General features: G+C 42.0%; 2 protein-coding genes across 3 annotated transcripts; one reads left to right on the forward strand and one right to left on the reverse strand.

The window, feature by feature from the left end:
• The first annotated feature begins 816 nt into the window (after positions 1–816).
• ltap1 (lipid transport auxiliary protein 1) lies at positions 817–5,203 on the forward strand. 2 transcript variants are annotated; one of them, XM_086112714.1, is made up of 7 exons: positions 817–1,129; positions 1,425–1,526; positions 1,603–1,699; positions 2,068–2,121; positions 2,412–2,578; positions 3,182–3,240; positions 3,324–5,203. In XM_086112714.1, the coding sequence occupies exons 1-7, from the start codon at positions 1,067–1,069 to the stop codon at positions 3,547–3,549; spliced, it is 768 nt and encodes a 255-aa protein (XP_085968840.1). In that variant the 5' UTR covers positions 817–1,066; the 3' UTR covers positions 3,550–5,203. The 2 variants fall into 2 exon arrangements, with proteins under 2 accessions (XP_085968840.1, XP_085968841.1); XM_086112715.1 differs by having other exon boundaries at positions 1,606–1,699.
• Positions 5,204–5,512: 309 nt separating this feature from the next.
• On the reverse strand, positions 5,513–18,385 carry tuft1a (tuftelin 1a). The gene is made up of 13 exons (XM_086112712.1): positions 18,011–18,385; positions 17,234–17,508; positions 11,775–11,873; positions 10,425–10,526; positions 9,854–9,940; positions 9,623–9,673; positions 9,462–9,548; positions 8,833–8,943; positions 7,390–7,613; positions 6,944–7,049; positions 6,765–6,848; positions 6,479–6,573; positions 5,513–6,157 (listed from the first exon to the last, which is right to left on the reverse strand). The coding sequence occupies exons 2-13, from the start codon at positions 17,309–17,311 to the stop codon at positions 6,085–6,087; spliced, it is 1,197 nt and encodes a 398-aa protein (XP_085968838.1). The 5' UTR covers positions 17,312–17,508; positions 18,011–18,385; the 3' UTR covers positions 5,513–6,084.
• Positions 18,386–21,258: the final 2,873 nt, after the last annotated feature.

The following is a 21,258-nucleotide window of genomic DNA, read 5'->3' on the forward strand; positions in this document are numbered from 1 at the left end:
AGGTGTCGGCATCAGATTATTGATTACAGGTCGGTGTTTTACGATGTAGTTCCGTTCTTACAGCGGCTACGTATGCAAGTCAAAATGGCCGTATGACGACGGTGATGCAGGAGTAAAGTCATAGTTCCGGTAAATATTTGTCGGAAAAAAAAACACAGATGGGAAACATTTCCCAATACAATAAATCCTTCAACTCAATTAAATGAAAACGTAAATGTGTCGAGACATGAGAAATGCAGTTCCACTTACGCTGTTTCTTGGATGGTCGACATATTATTCTTTGCATGGGCAGCCTGGCACAGACAGACTGGTTTTCATGTCACCTTTCTAGAATGACTGACGAGTGTCAAAAGTCAGGCAGCATTGAGCTCATTGCAGGCCATGTCCCAAGACCCTGAAATCAATCAATGGCCAAGAGGCATTTGAGGTCTTATACACAAAGTCTCTCAGTTTGACTCCAACACTGACACCCACCCTTGTTCTTGACACAAGAAAGCACTCAGTGTCCCCAAGGGATTGATGCAAATGTTGCCCACATTCAGCTTTTCGATGGCCTTCCACGGATGAGCACACAATGGAAGAAAAGCGCCATTGTTGTATGGGAAAATGGTTGACAGGTATAACACTTGGACCTGCCTTACAGTAAAGGGTTTGGTAAAACACAAATACAATAGGGTGACATGGACATGTATAATAGCACTTTCTTGTTTTAAATTGTGTTGTTAATGGCGCTGTTGTCCGAATTTCTTATGTTAAATTACGTTAACTTCCCAACCAGCAGGAAAGAAGCCGTCACTAAACATCACTGACATCACGTGACCAACCCGGAAGTCAACAAACTCGACGACGACATGTAACTTTTCAAAAGCAACGTTTACATTTCTCCGAGCCGTAACTTTTTAAAAGTGCATTTTAAAGTGTCGTTTTGCTGCACGGTAGCGCCGCACTTCGCGCTCGAAAGACGACTCGTAAGCAGACGCGTACGCACCCTTGCAACTGTTGTCGCGCTTGTTTTTTTTTTTTTTTGTTTTTTGGGGAGGAGTGAAAGTAAAAGTCTAAGTGTAAAATGCGAAGCGATTCTCCTCTGTCGAGCGTCAACGTCGTGCTCGTCATGGCCTTTGGTAGTCTGGTAAGTCGGGCTCAGTACAACGACATTTATTCAGCCCTCGCTTAATAATAGCTGAGTCATGATTGTCCAGTAACAGTCTCCACAGCTGCTAATGTCACTTTTTGGTATGATGCACCAGAACTTGTTTCCTGTATTTCCAGGACTAAAAATACAAAACAACACTCATTATTGTAACTGTGAATGTTGTAATCATCAGAATCTAGTGGTGGCATGTTTCTGTTGTGGCGATTGATGGGTGCAATATTAAGCCTTCTATGGATGAAGCCATTGTGTTATTCTTGTCTTTTTCTTTTAGGTCTTTGTATTGCTGTTCATCTTTGTGAAAAGGCAAATTATGCGACTGGCCATGAAATCTCGGCGGGGACCCCACGTTCCCATTGGTCACAATGCTCCAAAGGTAACATGCCCTTCTGAAGTACAGTAATACATAGTGACCGTCTTGGTACTGCTGCTCCATTGTGTTTTTGTTGAAGGAGCTAAGGCAAGAAATCGAAGCCAAACTGTGCCAAGTTCAGAAAATCCACTTTGAGCCTCGTCTGCTGTCTCCAGAGGATGGGCGGCTAAAATCAGGTTTGTTCATCACGAACTACACATTCAAGCTGGATTTACACTATGTGATAAATATGCTACATTAGAAATGTATAGAGTTTCAATATAGTCCAAATATCTTTTTTTTTTTTTTTTTTTTTAAAGATTACACTTTGGGTTTCTGCGTGTTCGTGTTGCTTCTCGTGTTTTGTGAATATGAACATCGACATTTGGTATACTGTATGTGTCACTTGCAGTATGCATGGAGATAGACACTGGATGAAAATCAGTTTTTGCCCATTAAAATTGGAATTTTGCTTTTGGACTGGCATTATCAATCCAGTCTTACACACACATAGCTCTATTCTTTGAAATAAGTGTGTGTGTGTGTGTGTGTGTGTGTGTTGCAGCTACCTGTGAGTACCAGTACAGGATGAGAGCATTGGACGCCATCAGAGAGACAGGTCACTAAATAGTTTTTTTTCCAAACAACCAGTTCTGGGTGTTTGGGTGCCCAAAGACAGCTGGGATAGGCTCCAAAGCACGTCCGTGACCCTTGTGAGGATAAGCGGATTAGTGAAAAATGTTTTATAAAATGAATATGTGAACCCGCAATGGCTGTGTAAACAAGGTTCTGCTTCCTCATGTTCTTTCTGAAAAGGACAGACAAATACTGTAAAGAAAACAAAAATGTCATGGCAGATGACTATTTAAATTTGTTTAAATGGATGGCAAACCTTTTTTTTCTGTCCAGATTTCCCTTTTTGGGAGCTGGGCGGCTCCTCCACTGCTGTGACGGGAAAACGTTTCAGAAATTGGCTTCTGCAGCTAAAAAATTCACACTGCCTCTTCCGGGACGGCCAGAAGGGTCTGATTGACACGGTGCTGGATGGCTACAATAAAGCACGCCATGGGGACAAGGTCAGACTCTTTGTCTTTCTCCTAATATGCATGAAGTGAGGCACTCGTCTCCAATCACTAGGGTTACGTTCCAAACCACCCCCGCAATGAGTAAGTGAACTCCGCGATATAGAAATAACCAGAAATAGCAATTTGAATACTCCCTTGGCATATTTTTTATAGCTTTTATGTCACTTGAAGTACAATCCAAAATAATACAAACTTCAAAAACATTTCATATATTGAGAGAGAGCAAAAAGAGCAACTGTGTTAAACAATCGTGTGCTGCCACCCAGTGGCCAAAAGTAGAATTATCACAACATCAAGGACAAAACTGGATGTCAGTCAGCTCGACAAAAAAAGTTCCGCAAAATAGCAGCGCTTCTTACTTTAGAACGAGCGATGGAGCAGCAGGATTCATCGTACTCACACAATGAACCGAAACATCTCAACTTACTTTTAAAACATCAAGTGTGTACTAATTTCTTCTCTTAAAATATGTATACTGCTTTGAGTTTCATCGGCAAATGCAGGCACACCCAACAGACAAACATTTTGCCAGCTTGTTCACTCATTCAGCATTCTCGCAGTCGTTTTAATATGCCACATGAACAATATCCGCAGGCTTTTGGTGAAGCAGAACTCAGTAAATACCAGGAGGCTCTCACTGAACTGGCCAGTGTGTGAGTAAACACCAACGCTAATCCTAGAGCGGAATTTTAATTATGAGCCCGGAGTGATCGCTTTCTCCCGCTTGTGGTTTCAGTGTCAAGAGCCAGAGCAGAAGCGGTAGCAATAGCAGCAGCACGGCAAGCCAGCGGCACCAGATTGCCGCGAAGGATTTGACCCCACCCGCTGAGCCCGTAAGCTCCTCCCCATCGTCGCGGGCCCACCTCACGTCGGCGGCACAGCAGCGCATCAAGAGGACCAGGAATTTGCTGGAGCTCAAGAACTTTAAGGACAAGTACAACACACTCGACAGCACATTGTAAGAATGAATGGAAGCAAAGGTTGGCGCCACCTAGAGGATTTTTTTGTTACAACAGCTGTCCGTTTTCTGTAGCAGGTTTCTCAAACTTTTTTGGTTTAGGGACTCGTTTCAGGGGAAAGCTTTTTCCTTTGTCATCCTGATGATTAATTGTAACTAAAGTGTGCCCTTAAATGCCAAAAGAATTCATATTTTTCAAGAGAAAAAAAAAGTCATTACGTTCCATTAATAACTTTGTTAGGTGTCAAAAACAAATTCAAAATTGCATTTTTAATCAATAAAAATAAGGTGTGATCTTTCAAAGGAGACTTAATTTTTGCAAATGAGGCAGCAACTAACTTTTATAATAATAATTAATTCGTCTGTATACTTTTTTCAATTCACCGATGGATCAGATTAAAAACGGGAAAAAAACAACATTGTTGAATTTCTGTCCCTTTTTCCCAGGACAGGACATGATTTCAAGTTGACAGTACAGAAAATGCGCAAACATCAATTGATTATGATTCAGTTACTGGTTTGTTATTGGTAGAAAATTGGCAAAAATCTTGCTCATTTTTTCCAAAGTAAAAGTGAATGTTTTTGCAAATGTCTTATTTGTTCTCGTCTCGTCGCGTGGGCAGTTTGCTGCTTCATAGAGAGTAGAGAGATTATGTCTTAGTGTAGATCACACTCGTCAGAATTCAAAAAAATTAAATCAGGGATCAAGTAAACATTTCTTGATAAATGATTATTTTTTGGGGAGGGGAGCGGGTTTTTTTCCTCTGAAGCAACATGATAAAAACCCTATGCATGCATATGTACGGCGCTCAAAATGCTATTTTTAAATATCAATATGTATTGTCGTGGAGGAGTATTAGGCAGACTGGAAACAAAAAGAATAGACAAAGAGATTTAAGTTGTACTCATGAGAATTTTGAGTTGAAAAAAAATATACAATTCTAAAAATAAATCTATAAAATACTCTGTACTTTGGCTGTTTTGGTACGAACAACTTTATTTTCGTAATACAGCATGACGATGTTAATCGTGAGCTTTTTCCCCTGGATAATATCGAACTGTATCCCCAAAATATCTACTTTTTTTTTTCGGGGGGGGCACCTTAATTTTCACAAGTTTACAACTTAAATCAGGCCATTTTTTTTTTCGTTTTGCTTTCATTGGCCCTAATCCTCCTCCATACAATACACCCTCTCACTCGCAGTTTTTGCTTGATACTTGCAAGCATCAGGTCTATGTGATGTACTCATGGAGTTGACTTGACCAAAACTGAAACCATGATGGTATGTGGGAATGATAAGACAATCAGTATTTATTGCACCGATGTGGAAAAACAACAAAAAAACACTTTTCCTATATGACCACTTTAATGATCGCATGAGAGCTAATCACATTTAGTGAAATGCATGCACTTATTTTTCAATTTCTATATTTTATTTTTTCAAGCCTTAACATGATTTACTGAATTACATGATTTCAATGCAATTGTATTTATTTGCAGCGCATCAGTTCTTTCTGAATGTAACGCGATTTTCGGACATCTGTTATTGGGGTTTATCCCAGAAAGCTACTGTAAAGTCTGAATGCTAAGATTGTAATTTCTCTGTAATTTTCTAAATGAAACTGTGACCTCAATAGTTTTTGGTGGTCGAACTTTTCTTCTATCAGTTCTTGACTGTAGTGCACAGAAGGGCCAGCAGAGGGCGCCTACAAGCTTTATATATGACATGGACGTCCGTCTTTTTTTTTTTTTTTAAATCACTAACATTGATTTTAAAAACGTTTTAGTACTGTATTTGCAAGATCTATCTGTATAATTATTTATCCGTAAGTTATTGTGACGAGAGAATGCCACAAATATTTTATCAGGCCACCCAAATAACTATTTTAAACTGTTTCAAAAAAAAAAAAAAGCATGCCACTTAAGATTGATGGCATGCCCTTCTGGAAAACCAAACAGCAAGACCTTTAATTAGTTGAAAGCTTTTAATAATATAAATAAATAAAGTAGACAGCTTTTAGTAAATTAAAAATTGAAAGAACATTCATGAGAACACATTTACATCATGACAGCAAACTGAAATGCTTTAAAGGTGAAAAAAAAAGACACTTCTATGATGCAGTTTTGTCAGCTTCGATTTCTGCACGGTTTCATTAAGTGCTTACGTTAAAACTATGTTATTGTAAATTCCGACAACAGTATAAAATATCCTTTATGGTCAAGCTTCATACTACACAAGTAGACAGAAGATTGCAGTGACTGTAACATTGACGCTACACATGACTGTTATTTAAACAAACTTAATTGCCTACTTAAAAGCCTGCAGCACTTTGCGCATGTGTATTACGGAACATGTGTTAAACATTTAAAAGTACTGTACAGGACAGAGAGTGCAGTGCGTACTTCATGAGGGCAAATAGTAGTGAAAGCTCAGCTCGGATCTTGCCACGTGAACGCAAGGTGGTCCGTCGGAGCTGCTGTTTGGTTTCAGTCCACAAACAAAAAAAAAAAAAACACCTTTGGTGCTTCTCAAGAGACTCAAGACTTGATCTCAATGACCTTTATGAACGGAAGCGGCTTGTTGGAGGAGGTGGACAGCTTGAACGGTTTGCTGCCAAGGTAAGAACAGGACGAAGATACATTTTAAAAAGTGTACCGAGGTGAGAGCCAATACTTTTTAAAAAATGTGTATGTCATTTAATAATCGGTTGTTTTTTTTTGTAAAACCAATTAATTGCGGAGTTGACAATATTTTGAGTGACATGTTGAAACAATACAGAATTGATTGATTTTTTTAAGTTAAAAAAAAGATTATTATAGTAAATAAGAGTGCTGGTTAACTTTTTTTTTTTAACACTTGCATGACATTTAAGAATTTTGAAAATATTTTCTTGAGTTTAAAATAGGTTTGATGTGACAAAATGGCCGTTACCTGTATACAATCTTTGGGTTCCGCTCCGATGAAAGGTAAGAACTGCTCTTCTGTCCTCCCAGGAAGTGGTCCATCTGATCGCGCATCTCTCGATTCTGCACCAGACGAGGTCAAATAACGAGATAAGTTAAAGCCAGCTTCCTCAAAACGGCCAGTAGATCCATTTTGTCTTTGGCGTATCGCCTCACTTGGCAGAAAGGCGAATTGAGCTTCATCATCTCACATTTATCACATTTTTGCTTTTTTTTTTTCTCTCTCTGAGCAGAAGAATTAAAGGCCTTCTTACCTCAGCTTCCAGCAAAGCCACTTTCTCCTCCAGCTCTTTGATGACGCGGTCGCGCTCCTGGATCACCATGCGAGAGTTCTGAAGCTGAAAGCGAGCAAACGAGGGGATCAAACCCTGTTGCGAATACGAACGATGTCTTCCTTCCCCCCTCGGGTGTTGCCACGTGCGTCTCGTCCCACCTGTTCGATCATGTGTCTGACTTTCCTCTGCTGGCATTTCAGCATGTCGTCCAGATGGTGGATCTTCTCCTTGAGAATGGCAACCTCCTTCTCCAACTGCTCTGCCCTGAACAGCACCGCACACGAAACTGAAGGTGAGTGAGGCGGCACAGGTGATTTTTGCTCCTACTGCAAATTTGCTTTCTACAGTTACAGCACAAGTTACCTTTGCACCAGATTTACCTCCGTACCCACCCACAAAAGTTCCTGGACCCCTTCAAAGTACTAACCTCGAAGCAGGGTCTTCTTTCCACCCCAACAAATGACCCTTGAACCACCCCAGAATATGTTCCCAACACCCAAAGACTAATAGTCATCCAAAAGTCCCGATTTCATATGTTCTAAGATTCCAGAGAGGCCACGAGACCGTTCGTGCAAGTGCCCCGGGCCCCCAAAAAAGTTCCAACCTCTGGTCTCCTTTGGGGCCCTCCTCTCTGAAGCGCCGTAGCTCAAGGAGTTCATCCTCCCGCTCGCGGATGGTCTCCCTCAAGGCGGCGCTCTCCTTCTCCATGCCGCCCAGTAACCTCTGGAGCTCGTCGATGCGCTGGTCCTTCTTCTCGGCGTCTTCCTTCGTGCTCTTCATCTTGTCTTCCTGCTCGCTCAGACGCTCCTTCAGCATGCTGCCTTCAGCCTGTACCGGATGGCCCGCAGTGGGATTTTAGCCTCATGGAAAATGGCGCATGATTCAATTTGGTGTAGTGAGGTTGGTTTACACGACGGTATCGGCCAGCTATTTGCGGAGAATAATGACCGAGCGCTGCCCCGAAGAGTGAGCCAACCGACACTAAAAATAACAAAAAAACTATTTCCGACACTGTAACAACTCCGTAGTTTAAACTGTAAACTTCCTGAGCTTAATATTTCAAACTCACCGTACATTACCCTTCAAAATAAATGTCTCACAAATGATTAGATTTTGGAGGAAAAATAGTGAAGTCCTTGTGTACGTCCTCATGTGGCACAGACTCTCCGTTATGCTTCCTAGCAACCCAGGCTAAACTTAACTCCTCCCCACCATAACCAAAGGTACCTTCCACACAGAAAAAAATGCAAATACCGTCATTTCCGGACTATCTGCCGCGACGTTTGTCACACGCTTTCAACTCTGCGGCTTATTTAATAAAGAGATTTCTAACGGCCGCCTGTGTACCGTCTTTCTTTGTAAATATCTCATGTTACAATGTGGGCACCTGCGGCTTATAGACAGGTGCGGCTTATGTATGTACAAAATGTTTTTTTTCCTTTCAAAATGTAGTGGGTGAGGCTTATAATCAGGTGCGCTCTATAGTCCGGATTTTATGGTAGTTGAATTCTTAAGTTGGGTTATTGTTGCATTTTTGCGATGAACACATTTGAACCCTTTCATGCACCCTGTAAACTGATAACATGAGAAGCTGTCCACTGTAGTAATTGCTGTCCCTGAAAGGGTTAAACCCAAATGTACAGTGCCAACGGGTCTTCAAGAATTTTCTTTCGGGCAAGGCCAAACGGGACAATGCATTCCCGCACGTTTGTGTCGTGTTTCTACGAGATCGGTGATTCCCAGCTATTGTTGCCCCATGTTGAATGTCATGAGAGATCAACAGATGTTCCACTTTATTGGTCAGAAAACGATGATGTATCGCTTGTAATCCATTCCAATCCTTCCACTAAGCGGGCATTGTGTTCAACTAAAAAGGCCCTTCACACTGAGTAAATATATGACTGACTAGTATTACTGCGACTTACTGAGGAATTTTGCTCGTCCATGTACATGTACTGCATCCATATGTCTGTCTTATACGGTCTTGGCTCAATAAAGGTCGGGAAACGGTGCACGACATGGTTTGTCCGTAGATGTGCCAAGTCACCTGCAGTCTTTCCTTCTCCTCCTGGTGCTTTTTCTCAGCGTCTTGGAGCTGAGCATACAGACGCTTGCTCACTTCTCTCAGCTTGGCCCTCTCCGCCTCGTCGTCCGCCTCCTGATCGACAGACAATGACAGACATGAATGCTTTTGCAATGATGTCATGTGAAATCCCGCCCCCCGAGAGGAATGGGGGGGGGGGGGTGTACGGCACGGGTTCGGCCCGGGAGAAACCAGGCGTGTTGTTATTGCGGTGCGTCATTAAAATCGCGACCAGTTCGCTGTGACTCACTGAAACGCTAATGGCATAATCGGTCGACAAATAATGAGAGCTAACAGGGCTTAAATGATGAAGATGGAAACCATTAGACTGGGACAAAGCATCTATGGAATGCTGGGACAATAGGTAGGACCTGAAAAGAAACTCAAGGAAGGACAATGTCTGCTCACAGCTCATCCCCTGAGGTGCTCTGTGTATATTTACCCTCGTTTTAATCCCCTCTACTATTTAATTACAGTTCCGTTTCGGTGTGTCTGACTGTCACACACCATAACCTCATTTCCTCACCTTCCCGGTTTACATGTCCGGAGATCCTTTTACTACTGACTGGAGAACAGAACAAAAGAAAACTCACCCGCTCGACACTTTTGGTTTCGCCTTTCTGGCTAGAAGAGGTCATTTTCTTGAAGGGAGATGAGACCTTCCAACCGTTGGTGTGAATCTGGACACAGAAAGGATGACGGTTAAGCGCTACTCTGCATTAACTGTAAAATCTGGTGGGCCGGCGCTGCCTACTTTATTTTTCGACGCCATCTGCTCCCTCAGTGTCTTCAGGCAATATCGCACCTGTGTGGAATGCAAACAGGTTGTGTGAAACCTTGCGTCTTGTTTGTTTTGGTGTGTAAACGAGAGCGGGCGCCATGACATAACATTTCAAACAGGAAGCGTAAACGCCACCACGGGCAGGTGACAAAAGGTATGGTGAAGATGGATGATGAGTGGTCACTCGGCGTTGAGGAGACTGACCTCTTGGATCTGTGAAACTTCATCTGACAGCATCTTCAGGCTCTGATTCTGTTTCTGAGTCTCTTCTCTGCGGGCCTCGAGGTACACCTACAACAAACGCAGCCGATGTTATGGTTTTTATTTTTTACGGCGGGGGTTAGTTGCTTCTTTCTCTCATTGGTTCATTTCTTGGTTGATACTTTGATGAATATAAAACATGTAGCTAAGCAGACAGACACTTGATTCATCCAGTTAAGGTAGCTAGATTAAAAAACTGATGTCAGAAGTGGGATCCGAAACCCACGCCTCCACCGCGACCCGAATGCAGCGCCTTAGCGACGGCTCGGCCATCATGACCAACTCAAGGGTCTATCTCACGTATTCAGTTGTTTGTTGACTGGTTCCTTCTAAGGGTTTGGGTTGGGTTGTACTTTCATTGATAGAATACAGACAGACTAAAAGTCATCCGGTCAGGGTAATTAGATACGAAAACCGACGTCAGAAGTCGGATTTGAACTGCCGCCCTTTCATACTTGAACGTGATTTAAAAGGTTTGTTTTCAACTTTTCTTTGGCAGTGATGTCCCACCCACCTTGATGACTTCCACTTGCTCCTCCGTAGATTTGACGGGTTCGGGTGGCAGAAGCGTCCTCCTCTCGGGGGGCTGCACCAGCGCAAACGCACGTCCGACAGGCTGGAGAAAAGATGACGAACCATTTAAAAAATCGCATGAGCAAGATAGGTGTGATTTGAAATATTCACAGATGGGAACGAATTCAACACTGATGAGATCACCCGGGAAGGGCCGCAATTCGTTTGGGACGGATATTGCAAAACAACATTTGGAGGAAAACTAAACTCTGAAATGGGAAACACAATTGAGTCATGGGCAATGCAAATCTCCTCATGTTCTCCTTGGAAACACCACGAGGTAGGGAGGGGCACACGGCGGAAGCGGCGCGTAGAGGTTATGCAACAATCTGGCACAACTTCGGCACTCATCTTGGCTGAACGACCATTTTCTTAAGAAGTCCAGAGGACTGAACATATGGGAACCTCCCTTGATGGGAAGCAGATGTCTCTCTTTAGATACGCACACAAACAAACACTTGCCCCGTCATAGAAACGTGTAAGTCGTTTCATTTCGAATACATCCGCACACCCAAGGACAATTTAGGAATGTAGCTCAACCAAACTATGTTATTAATGTCAGAAAATGGGATTTTCAATGCTGTATTGAAATATTTAAAACGCTTCCGAATCTGCAATATGGATCATTACACTCTGATGATGAAACAACAACGAATGATAAAAAACAAAATGCACAATACAAAATAGACCTGAAAATAAAATGTAAAAAAAAAAAAAGAGCACAGCGCCCCCAACCAAAAAACAAATGGTGTGAGGTGAATAAATTGTAAAAGTTAAAATGTAAAACAATAAAACAAAATTGGCATAAATAGATGTAAACAAACAAGCAAAACAAGATAAAATGACTCAAAAATATATGTGAATATGATTAAAATATACAATACATAATAGATAAAATAATTTCAATAAACTAATGTAAAAAGTATGGAAAAAAAGGAAAATTATGATCAAAATAAAAGTTACAGTTATACTATATCATAAATATTAATTCAAATAAATAAGGAAAAGAATAAATGAGGATACAAATATGCAAGTACCATAATACACCTTTTGAAAATTAAAATAATAATAATACATTTAAATTAAACATGCTGTCACTGTGTGGAACACAACCGAAATTGAAAGAGATCATCCTTGGAAAAATATTGAGTCAGAATCAAGACACTCTTGGGTTGAGTCATCAAAAAAACTCCACAATAACATACAGTACCTATGAAAACATATCTTTGTGAGCTGACAAATATAGAAAAATTGTATTTTAAATAAGTAAGAAGCCATCTAAAAGGCTTACCTTATCTCTGTGCTGCTGCTGCTCCTGCTGCTGCTGCCCTGAGCTGCGAACCGTTTGGTTGTGGTCGTGCAGTGTGAGGCGCAGCCGCCTGCACCCCTCCTGGAAAAAGCAACAGGAGAAAACCACAAAGAGACCGTTATATGATGGGGAGTCCGGTTGGCCACTATTTCCTAAAAAAAAAAAAACCCACAAAAAAATAGGAGAATTTGAGTCATTAAATGCACAAGTCAAGGGTGGGAGGGGCTTAGCGAGGAAAGGGTGGGGTTGCAAACGTCAGAAGAGGAAGTAAAAGTATCCAAGCCTGCGCAGACACACACGATTTGCTTTGAATTGCAAATTGCGCGATGGACGTCATAAGAATGGAGGCGGGTTTCTGGGAATGCGGACGGAAAGATTCCATGCCAGGCGACGGCAGACGGTTTCCGTGGCAACCTGGCCTCGCCATAGCCACAAAAGTGGCTTCATCTCTAATGCACACAATGCAACATAACACAAACTACTTTTCTTTCAGTTCTCTGTAGGGAAGTCCCTTTCGCAGGAAAAGCCTCTGCCAGGAAGTGAAAGGGTGTGTGTGTGTGTGTGTGTGTGTACCAGTGCAGGGAACCCCCCCCCCCAGCCCTAATTAATGCTCCTTGTGTGTGTGTGTGTGTGTGTGGGCTGCAGATGCATGGGAGGAGGTCAGCGACATTACATAACACATTCCAAACAAGTCGTCTTGTGGTGTCTTGACTCCAAGCCAAACAAGAGACACACAACATGCAAAGCCAAAAATTCTGCTGCTAACGCGCACACTCAATATCAATTACATAAGTTAATTTATATCAAATCAATGAGTGAAGTATTACAAAAAAAAAAAAAAAAGTGAATGTGTACCGAGGCGTGTTACGGTCAACAGGCGTGGCCTTTGATGTGTGTTATGGGTGAAGATTGCCGTGGGTGTGACTCGGCGTGGTGGTTCCCACTGTTCCTCTCGTTCGACATTTGCCGTCTTTGTCTCCATGTGCGTTCCACTATTGTTACGTGAAGCATGCACGCCGTCAAGCTCACTGTTTGGCCGGCTGACGGAACAATCTCATGGTGTGTGATTTTTATTTTATTTTTTTACATTTTCAGTTCAAAGGAGCAGAGCTCATGTCAATTTGAGTTACGTGCCAGAGGAATCGGTAACTTTCAAGCACGACGATGTCAAAAGCTGACACCTAAATGTACAGGGTCTCATCATGTCGAGGTATTTTTTTATACTCCTGCTGTTGTTCCCATGGCGACCTCACCCGTCCCACGTTTGCGGTATGTGGCAGCATTTCTCAAACGTTTACAGACAAAAGACAAAACAATTCCCAAAACAATAGACCGACTTCCTTCCACATTCCAAAAAACATGCACGTTTATTGACGGGTTGAAATCGTTCACAGGTGGGAATGTGAGCGCGGCTGGCCGTGCGTCACTAAATGCCCTGCGATCAGTCAAGGTCGAGAAGTGAGCTGGGATAGCTCGCCCGACACCCCTATGAGGCCAAGCGCTCTTGAAAATGGTTAGATGAATTGCAATCTTTTGGTGTGTGGCCTTACATAGCACCTGAGTGATGACAAGCCCAAAAGCAAAAAGGTCATGTTGGCCAGATAACTTTTTTTTTTTTTTGCGCAGATGTTGGGGAATTATTCCCAGCATACAATTGGATTTGGGTGAGTTTAAGAGCTGAAGCTGGTTTCAATTTTGTGTTCTGAAATTTCATGTATTATTCCGAGGAAATGGTGGGTGTAACACTTGGGACATTGAACGAGAGCGCAAATCCAGGTCCAGGGCAAATTTGAGCAAGTTTTCCTCTAGCTAGCGCAGTGCTAGCCATACTTTTGCAGGATAAAATGTTGTGTTTTTAGGCCTCCTATGCTACTGTACTTTAATGTTTGTCATAATGGGGGTACTAAACGAAAAAACCCTCTACCCTCTTTCTTATCCAGAGTGGCTCCAAAAATAATTCCAAAGCACTCTCGTGCTTGGCGGGGGAAAAAACTGGTCTGGTCAACAAATACAGAGCAAAAACAATACAGCAGCAGTTGAAATAACAAATAGCGTGCGAGGTGAGCCTACAGTATGAAAAACAGAAGTCTAAAAATTCCCTCTTTTGTTTGACACGGCCTGCTCACTTTACATCTGAGCGCTCTGATGGGCCATTTGGGCGGCTGTAGTGGATGCAGGGAGGGGTTCGGTCAGGGAGGAGCGAGGGAAACAGTGGCACAATTGTTGGGAAGGTATTACACAAGCTGAGAGCTTGAGCTATTTACACATGGACATCAACGCCAGCAGCTGTAACATTATACAGCCTCCACTGGACAAAAGGAGCAATGGAACAAACCCGCACGGAAAAACGACACACGCATAAATACACAAAGTGTAAATGCTGACTCCAGAAAAGGGCTGAAACGTGAGCCCGGGTTTGCGCGCACACCAACAAAGGGCACAAAAGATGGTGGCTGGCTGTCTGGAGGCTTTAAAAGGCTACCGGGACACTTTGTACTCTGCTTTGGCATGGCGAGGAGGCCGAGGCTGAATTATGTGAGCGCGGGGGAAAGAAATCCTAAAAATCACCTGCTGCATTCCACATATGGCAGCGCTGCTACTTGTGTGCAGGCATGCGTGCGGACGCGCACTAAATCACTCTCCCCGTCTCTCCCCTTGTCTACCTGCAGCACAGATGGCATCAATCTCACCCCTGTGAGGCTCACACGTTTGGGCTATTTTTATTTTTTTTTTGCCTCGCCCAAGTTAAATAGCTTAGCTATTATTGATCTAGTAGGAAAATATGTAGCGGGGAATGAAGTTAAGACTCGCAGGATTGAAGTGTTGTTAGAAAACAAAGTGCAAGAGTGCAAAAGACACACAGTCAAGATGATATTACTGGACAGATTCCCAACTGCATACCTTTAAGTAGAGTACAGAATTGTTGACCCATGGAGTCGTCACAATTTTTTAAAATAAAAATCTGTATAGATGCAAATCTGCGTGTGCCGAACCACAAGTGTGCGGTGGTCCGCTACATATAATATTGCTGACTATTCTTGCTGCAGTTCATTCACTTCTTTATCATTTACGGTCATCATACTGTACAGCACAGGTGTCAAACTCAAGGCCCGCGGGCCAGATCTGGCCCGCCACATAATTTTATGTGGCCCGTGAAAGCAAATCAAACATGTCAACTTCAATGCTGCTTGCTAAAATCTCGACCAAAATTTAAAATTCTCATATGTAATCAATAAGAGACATATTGTAAGCATTTTCTTGTGACCAAACACCTCATTACAGTTACTTAAACAATAGTTGAATAAACCGTTATTATTGACTTTTTTTTATGTGGTTTCAGTTATAATGGCCCTCCAAGGGAAACGGTAACTAAAATGTGGCCCATGACAAAAATGACTGACACACCTGCCATACAGTATTCATTATTCATGTACAGTTATGACATACACTGTTGCTCTCAGGATACATATACATTGGTTTATTTTTTGGTGTCGACCGCGGACAACAGACCGTAGACTAACCAATTCATTGTTAATGTGATTCGAGGACTCGAAGACCGCGGGGCGCGTTGCGTCGCTGCGCAAGATGGCCGCGTGCCGCATCGTGACGCTTGACTTATGAAAACTGTTCAATTGGAGAGCGGGAATGCAGTGACGTCAAAAGAAACGTTCAATATGAGAAGGGCTGGCAGAGTGATTTCAGAATGCTATTTGTAATAATAATGATAGACCACTCCCAAATATGGACAAGCTTGCACCCGGGCAGTGCGAAAAGGCCTTTAAGCTTGTGTTTTGCTCGTGTTCAGCGCAGTTTTTTTTATTTTCCGCACTGTAATGTGAAAAGACTCGCCTCTTAGCAACACACAGCAACATTGCTCCATATTCAACATCGTTTCCAAGAAAAACCCCCACCCTCTAAGGTTGTAGTTTGGATTGGTATAGTCTAGCTATACAGCCCCACTTTGCGCACGCTGACATTTTGGAGACCTTATTGAACTTACACGAAACCGACAACAGATTCGATCTCACCTCATGCAGTAAATTAGGCGCAAAACCTAAATGGTGGAAACGAATGGACGAGCAGGTGGTATTCATTTGCTATTTTCCGCAGTGTGTTATTGTGTTTTACGGCAAGTGTTCACATAGCATGCGTATACCGTAGCTGTCATTCCTCATTTCTGATTTTACGCTTCCCCATGACTGAAACACACAAAATCTAATCATGTGTGTTGATGCCCTTTCGCACGCCATGACTTTTTACAGCTCCGTAAAAGTACAGGGCCAGAGTCACAGTCATGAGAGTGAAAAGTACACACAATGATCCAAATGGATGCGTTACAACATGATGTGACGTGGGCCGATAAGGCGAAAGTGTCGCCTGGAAAGCTTGCAAAGCCGAGCGCAGCTCGCGTGGTAAATGATTAAACCATCAGGAGCGATAAGGCCCGTCGAGGTGACGCGCGCAGACGCTCATCTCCCAGCACGCCCTCTTCATGTCGGCATGTGTGCGCAACGTCCAAGCTTGTTAAATCGACGCCGCACGCACAGGTGCTGCCGTCACCGTTTGCCAATGTAAAGGCCTCACGAGCTGTTTGCTCTCGTTCTTAACTCACAAGTGACAGGACCTCCAGGGGAGAGTCACAGTTCAACAAGAAAAGTCGACAAAGTCTTACCATGCATGTTATGTAATATACACCCAAATAGAAGCCCATGTTAAATTCAGAATCAAACTTCAGGATGGGGAAATACGATTTCATGTGGACAGGAAGACATCCAAATTAAATTTGACCTTCTTTATACATCCTATATAAACGCAACTGAATGCAACCGGATGAGATTAGCGACACACAATAAGCGTTGGAATGTGGAACATGAATTCGCTGTGATCAATTTGTAATGAGTATAATCTGGATTGGATCCAAACTGAATTTGGTGCCACCATGACAGCTTCGTGATGTCGCGTTCACACAGCAATTTTAGCCCAAATTAGATTTTGCTGCAAATTCTTTTTGAAATCTAATTGCTAATTTTAGGTGTGAATTGACAACAAAATCCATCCTAGGTATTATTTAGTATTTAAAGGAAAAAAAGTATGTACAAATATATACACATTATTTTAAATTATTCCCCATCAGTTCACATAATATAAACGGATTGGTAAATTACAACTTTTATAAAGCTTAATTTCATGATTTTATGGCTAGTTAGATACATCATTTGACATTATGACGTACATATTTTAGTGTATATATATACATATATAGATATATATATATACACATATATGAAATAAAAAATGGATAATCAAAGCCTGCAAACAAATAAAATACAAATAAAACAAACGCACTTTAAATCATCGCGATCAATTATTCCCTAAACATAAGCACACAAAAAGTTGAGGTGCACAAAGGTTAACGTTTGACACATGGTACAAAGACTTACCTGGTCATGTTGTTTTCTGATGTCCTCCACTGTGCAGAGACTTCTGGTCCCGCCATTCATCATCATCATATCTCTCATGTAATAATAATAAATAGAGTCCAGTAGAAGTGAGTTGCTGGAGTAGGAGCCGACTGTCCCGGTAGTGCAATGCAGGTCTGAACACTTCACACCGGCTGCTCTTGATATTTTTTTCCCTGTCCTGACACAAGTCTTTGTACGTCACAGCTTGGATACGCCCACTTAAGCCCAGATGACCAAATAAGGAGGTGAGGAGGCTGGAAGAGGAATGAACAGAGAGGGAACGGTGAGCAGACAAATTGAGCCACTGTGGCTTCAGTGCAAAGTAACATAAGACATCGTGGATTTTACAGTTTTTCGTTGTTGTTCTTGTTTTTTGCATGACTCTTTATTCATATTCAGATAATTACTTTATCTATTATATTTTTAATCATAAAACTTGGTCTTTTTTAAATTTTCATATCATTATAGAGAAACTTTTTATGATTTAATTTATAACGACACTTATTGTGACCCAAGGACCGCGACATTTGCCATTAAATATGTCTAGCAAAAAGTCTCGTCTGGTTTTCTGGTCCGCAGACTTTTTGTCCTCGAGGCGTTTCGTTTGGATAATTCGAATTAAAAAAACAAATACAGTCTAATGTAGTTAAATTTGAAACCACAGGAGACCAAACAGAACAGAATTGAATAAGCAGTCCTGGGAATTCTTTGAAGTAAGCGTTAATCCAGGTTGAGGAACAAGAAGACTGAACAAACCAGAAGCGGCTCGTTGTTGATGTGATTCCGAGTGGTCCAGATGGACGCAGACTTCCAGTGGGATAAAGATCTTAATGACATTAGCAGAGGGAATGACGCCAAATGAAACTGACACGACAGCTGCACAGAGAAACCTCAGCGAAACACCCCGAAAATGATGCAAACGGGAGTACCGTCATCTCTTTTCAAAGATGTGACGTTTTCTCATGTCAAAGGTATGCCGGCTGCGAGCAGACTGAGATAATTAGCCAAACGAATGACATCACAGGGCAGACGGTTGCAGGCAGCGCATAGTTACCAGAAATGTCTGTCTTGTTTCGTGCATCCACGCCGTAGTGACTCATACTAAGAGTACCACCGGACCTGTAACAAAACAAAAACAGAGTCAAGAAAGAGGAACGTACACACAGGGCTGACGTTGTGCAGGATGACAAGTGTGAAGACGAACGACTTACCGATTTCAGTTCCATCAGTCCAGCGAAATATGAAGCCGCACCATCCACGTAATTTCAGCGCTTTGTTGTGCAGTCCAAATCTTCAAATTCTTAAAATCTGCTACTGGTCTATAAATTGTTGATGCGTATAGGTCCTGATTACGTGAAATAAAATGCTCACGGAAGATAGAATCCAGTCGGACTCTGAGGTCTGTGATGGAGCCCAGGTTTGAAAGCAAACATGGTGAAGCAGCATTTAGCGGTTATGCTGCACGCAAACATGAGTAAAGTCATCCCCAGGTGTAAATGCTTTTTAAATACAGGTTTAAAAAAAACATTCTCTTTTCCCATATCTATGATTAAAGGTGTTTCAAAGCATCTTAAAAATTGCACGGTTCATTCTGTTCATAATTTTAGTAAGCTACTTTTATTCCCTTTATTTGCTCTTCAATGTGGTTCACTTTTTTTTTTTTTTTTTTAAACGTTGAACATGGGCGGCCCGGTTGTCCAGTGGTTAGCACGTCGGCTTCACAGTGCAGAGGTACCGGGTTCGATTCCAGCTCCGGCCTCCCTGTGTGGAGTTTGCATGTTCTCCCCGGGCCTGCGTGGGTTTTCTCCGGGTGCTCCGGTTTCCTCCCACATTCCAAAAACATGCATGTCAGGCTGATTGGACGCTCTAAATTGTCCCTAGGTGTGAGTGTGGGCGTGGATGGTTGTTCGTCTCTGTGTGCCCTGCGATTGGCTGGCAACTGATTCAGGGTGTCCCCCGCCTACTGCCCGGAGCTGGCTGGGATAGGCTCCAGCACCCCCCGCGACCCTAGTGAGGATCAAGCGGTTCGGAAAATGGATGGATGGATGTTGAACATTTACTTTTGTGAAGCACATTGAGTTACATTGTGTATGAAATGTGCTGTCTACTGTGAAGCTGCCTGGCCTTGCTGTAGCTGCAAGCTGTTGATTAATATAATTCATATAAAAAACTTTTAATCACTTTTAGAGTCGCCTTTTGAACTGAACTACTGTCATAAAACAATATTCTAAGTATATTAAAACATATTATCATTGTACTTTTTTTTGGGAATAAATGCAGATTTTTGGGGGGTGGGGGGATACAGCTCTTGCATTGGAGTAACAAGTCAAGGCAAAAGAACGATAATTCATCCTTATCTTTTAACTTAAAAAAAAAAAAGTGGAGTCGATTCACTCACCAGTTAAGGTCATCTGCAAAACGCAGGCACACTAAAAATAACACCGATGTGATAAGTCATGTGCCGTCAAGCCTAAAGCCACAGATCTGTAGGCACAAGCAAACAATTAGACACACCCCTCGACAACATAACTTAAGTGGAATAACACATACGACATGCTTCCAAAACACAGTTACGCTGGCATAGTAGTTTACATTGGGATGCGATGGAAAACGCCATCCCCCGCCCTCAGAAGGAATGCCCACTGATTGTAACACAGCAGCATAACAGGTAGCACGCGGGTTTGGTCAAACTGGAAGGGTGGTGTAGTATCGTCGACGGTTGACAGTGAAAGTGCGACGTCATCCATCGCCAACACGTTTCAAAGTCAACATGGGGAAGTGATGGTTTTCTGGGGCGTGGAGTATTGAAGTTTACGGAATGTCGAGGTTAATTTGCTTCCATTGTTTTTTTTATTTTTACAGAGATTATTTTTGACACTATAGGTGGGTATTGAGAGCTCTATGTAAAGTTTTTTATTTTACACACGAGACGGCGATCATTTGCTGTTATGTTCAACTTATTTGAATTTTTGTTTACATTTTTTGTTTTTACATTATTTTAGAGAGATTACAGATACAGACACGCATTTTCCATGTAAATGTGCTAATCCATTCCAAGCCACCCAAAATTAAGACAAAAATGTTTTCTAAAGCATAGAAATGCATCAAAATATGTCACAAATACATGTTGCAATTATTATGGCACAATAAATGAGAGTTGTGCACAATGTAAAAAACAAAGAATAAAAGATACAAATGATGGTCATTTAACTTTTAACTGGGCCCTCATCGGGTTTTTTTGCCCTTTTTAGTTCATGTCCTCTCTCAGAAGTGGTTTTTGCCTGGCGTTGTGTAAAGAACTGATGCAAGGACGTTTGCTTTTGTTGACTCTTAACAAGCCTTCAAAAATGTCCAAGGCAAACGTCAGCATAGTGAGCAATCGCCCGACGGGTGAACGTATTTTGAAATTTCTTTTGAACCAAGAGGCAATATTTTCCTGTTGAGGCATTTCGTAACTTGAAAATTTTGTATGAAGAGACGTTCGCAAGTAGAGGTACCACTGTACCGTTGAGTTTGTGTATGGTATCTTTCCATAGTTTTTCGACATCGAGTAATTTTTTAGGTAAACAAGTCACATAACAGCTCTACAAGGGGGGTTGAAAGTCAACCCATACGGAACCTCGAGGAACAACTGTCTCCCTGCAGGATGCTGTCTTTCATGTTGTGTTCAGGGCGTAGTTAGGTACGTTTGAGGTTGGAAATTATTTTGGCGTGGAATCAATGATTTTATTGTTTGTTTGTTTTTTATGGCTAGTGCCAAAGAAACAGGATCATTGATCGTGTTATTATCAATCTCAACCTGTTTCCTCGCAGTTCTCAGTGTGTATTTGGTAAGTCATGATCACACGTTGTGGGTCACGATCACAGAAATAACCCAAAAAAAACAAACACAAAAAAGGAAAGCATTGGTATTAACAACAAAAACATAGCTGCCTGAGAATTGCGCTGATGAACACGTCTCCCCCTAAAAAAAAAAAAAAAAAAAAAGACCGAAATGGAAACAA

Source organism: Hippocampus guttulatus, chromosome 6 (genome assembly GCF_054856545.1).
Source record: "Hippocampus guttulatus isolate MCC_2025c chromosome 6, RoL_Hgut_1.0, whole genome shotgun sequence".
NCBI classification, from domain to species: Eukaryota; Metazoa; Chordata; class Actinopteri; order Syngnathiformes; family Syngnathidae; genus Hippocampus; species Hippocampus guttulatus.

Coding starts and splice junctions, on each gene's coding strand:
- ltap1 (XM_086112714.1), top strand. CDS start 1,067: ATGCGAAGCGATTCTCCTCTGTCGAGCGTCAACGTCGTGCTCGTCATG. Junction 1,527..1,602: donor TTGGTCACAATGCTCCAAAG/GTAACATGCCCT, acceptor TTTTTGTTGAAG/GAGCTAAGGCAAGAAATCGA. Junction 2,579..3,181: donor AAGCACGCCATGGGGACAAG/GTCAGACTCTTT, acceptor CAATATCCGCAG/GCTTTTGGTGAAGCAGAACT.
- tuft1a (XM_086112712.1), bottom strand. CDS start 17,311: ATGAGAGATATGATGATGATGAATGGCGGGACCAGAAGTCTCTGCACA. Junction 7,614..8,832: donor AGGAGAAGGAAAGACTGCAG/GTGACTTGGCAC, acceptor CATCCGGTACAG/GCTGAAGGCAGCATGCTGAA. Junction 6,849..6,943: donor TCAGACACATGATCGAACAG/GTGGGACGAGAC, acceptor GCTCGCTTTCAG/CTTCAGAACTCTCGCATGGT.